Source organism: Solanum stenotomum, chromosome 6, assembly GCF_019186545.1.
Source record: "Solanum stenotomum isolate F172 chromosome 6, ASM1918654v1, whole genome shotgun sequence".
NCBI classification, from domain to species: Eukaryota; Viridiplantae; Streptophyta; class Magnoliopsida; order Solanales; family Solanaceae; genus Solanum; species Solanum stenotomum.
The window spans coordinates 38,884,151-38,885,978 of record NC_064287.1 but is presented as its reverse complement, the minus strand read 5'-3'; the positions used below and the strand labels follow the sequence as shown (position 1 = coordinate 38,885,978).

At 34.4% G+C, this 1,828-nt stretch overlaps 1 protein-coding gene across 1 annotated transcript; it reads right to left on the bottom strand.

The window, feature by feature from the left end:
* Window positions 1-659: 659 nt before the first annotated feature.
* On the bottom strand, window positions 660-1,237 carry LOC125868720 (glucan endo-1,3-beta-glucosidase 6-like). The gene is made up of 2 exons (XM_049549306.1): window positions 738-1,237; window positions 660-696 (listed from the first exon to the last, which is right to left on the bottom strand). Exons 1-2 carry the CDS (start codon window positions 1,235-1,237, stop codon window positions 660-662), a joined length of 537 nt encoding a protein of 178 aa, XP_049405263.1.
* Window positions 1,238-1,828: the final 591 nt, after the last annotated feature.

Here is a 1,828-nt window from a genome sequence, read left to right as displayed (position 1 = left end):
TAGATGATAAATATGTATTAAATTAGATATTTTAATCAGGAATTAATCTAAAGAAGTGCAAAAGTCATTAACATATTAATTAAAATGATACAATTTAATATTTAAATTAAATAATTAAATGTTTTATAATATTTTAATTTATAATAGGGTTAAAATCGTAATATAGATAGATAGATAGAGGTACAAGGATATTTATTTTAGTATCTCCTGGTTAATGCAGTTCCACCATCTCGTTGCTCCTGATAAGTTGCATTTCCGCAAATCTTGATTAGTTATTTGGTAAAGCATATTATATGCATAAGAGACCTTCTCTATGAAACTGAGGTTATCACACGTTGCACCAGCACCAAACGCAGTGCAGTCTGATTTCTCACAGGCATACTCGTAATCTTGCAACACTAGGGACTCGTTGTGATCCGTTTTACCATCAAACACACACCATCTGTTTGGCATTCGCACGGTACCTTTTCACAATATATATATAATCATAAGTTAAGAAAATGTTAAACGCAAGAAAAACAACGTGATATGAAGCAGAGGAAATTATCCATGTTTGATGATCACACAATTCAACATAAGTAGTACCTTTTGCAACGGAAGGCTTGACATCTCGGTCTTGTAGGGTGAAATCAATTTTGTACTTGGGTATACCATCATGTTTATAGATACCCCAATGTCGTTGATAAGGTCCATAATCTGTAACAACCATATTCTCATCTGTCAAGCCAAGGAGATACATATTTATATCTTTATTTGGGCGTAGTGGAGTTCCCTCCTTCCTAGCAATATATTGAAGAAGGCCGCGATGAAATCTTTCAGCATTTGGTTCACTTGCACTCACATAACCATCTGTAGGCCAGCCAATTTGTCCGACAATAATCTCCATATCACCATAACCTGCCTTTGCTAGAGCAGAAACAAGTGTATCGTATATGAAAGTGAACAGATTAGTGTAGGTGTTATTTCCATCTACGATTTTGAACTTGGATTTATTATCGAAGAAAGCAAAGTCCACATCAAATCCGTATCTATAAACTGTATAGATTGGGAAGATATGGATAACGAAAGGGGCACCAGTTCTGTTAATGCAATCAAGAAATTCCAACATTTTCCCCTTTATGTCTTCTCGAAAATCACCTTCTGATGGTTTGGTAACATTTGTTAAGACGTCTGTGAAATGAGGAGTTGTTGCTTTGATATTTGGGAGGTTGAACTTATCAAGGGCATCTCTCGTCATATTCAGGTAACGGATAGTACCATTAAATTGTTTTTTCATATATAAATGATTTTGTAAAGGGTTCGTTCCCCACGTACACATACCTACAAATCAATAACTTCGAGTTCAAGTCTAAAAATGAAACAACAATTATCTACTTACTTTGAATATTAAATTCATCACATCTACCTGAATTTAACTCCTTTTTCCGAATACACCTTGACACGTTCATGAATATAGTCGTCCATTTGTTTTTGCTCAAAAACATTTTTTAAATAGTTCTCTTGTAAGGTAACGATGAGACCGATATTGGTGTCAGCAAAAGCATCAAGAACATGAAAGCTTGGTTGAAAAAGCCTCAACTCTGAAATTCCATTTTGTAAGAGTAAATCCACAACCATTGATGGGACAAGCTTTTGTGTTGCCATCCTCCCCCAATTTATGCCCAAGTAGGCCCCTACATGAATCTCACCACAAACCAGTATCAATGACATCAATAAACTTGTCGATAGCGAACTTATCTTTTTGTACATTTTGGGTTTTCTAATTCTTCAATGAAATTTTTATAAAAGTAAAAATATTATCGTATGAATAATGTTTCGTGTAATGTCT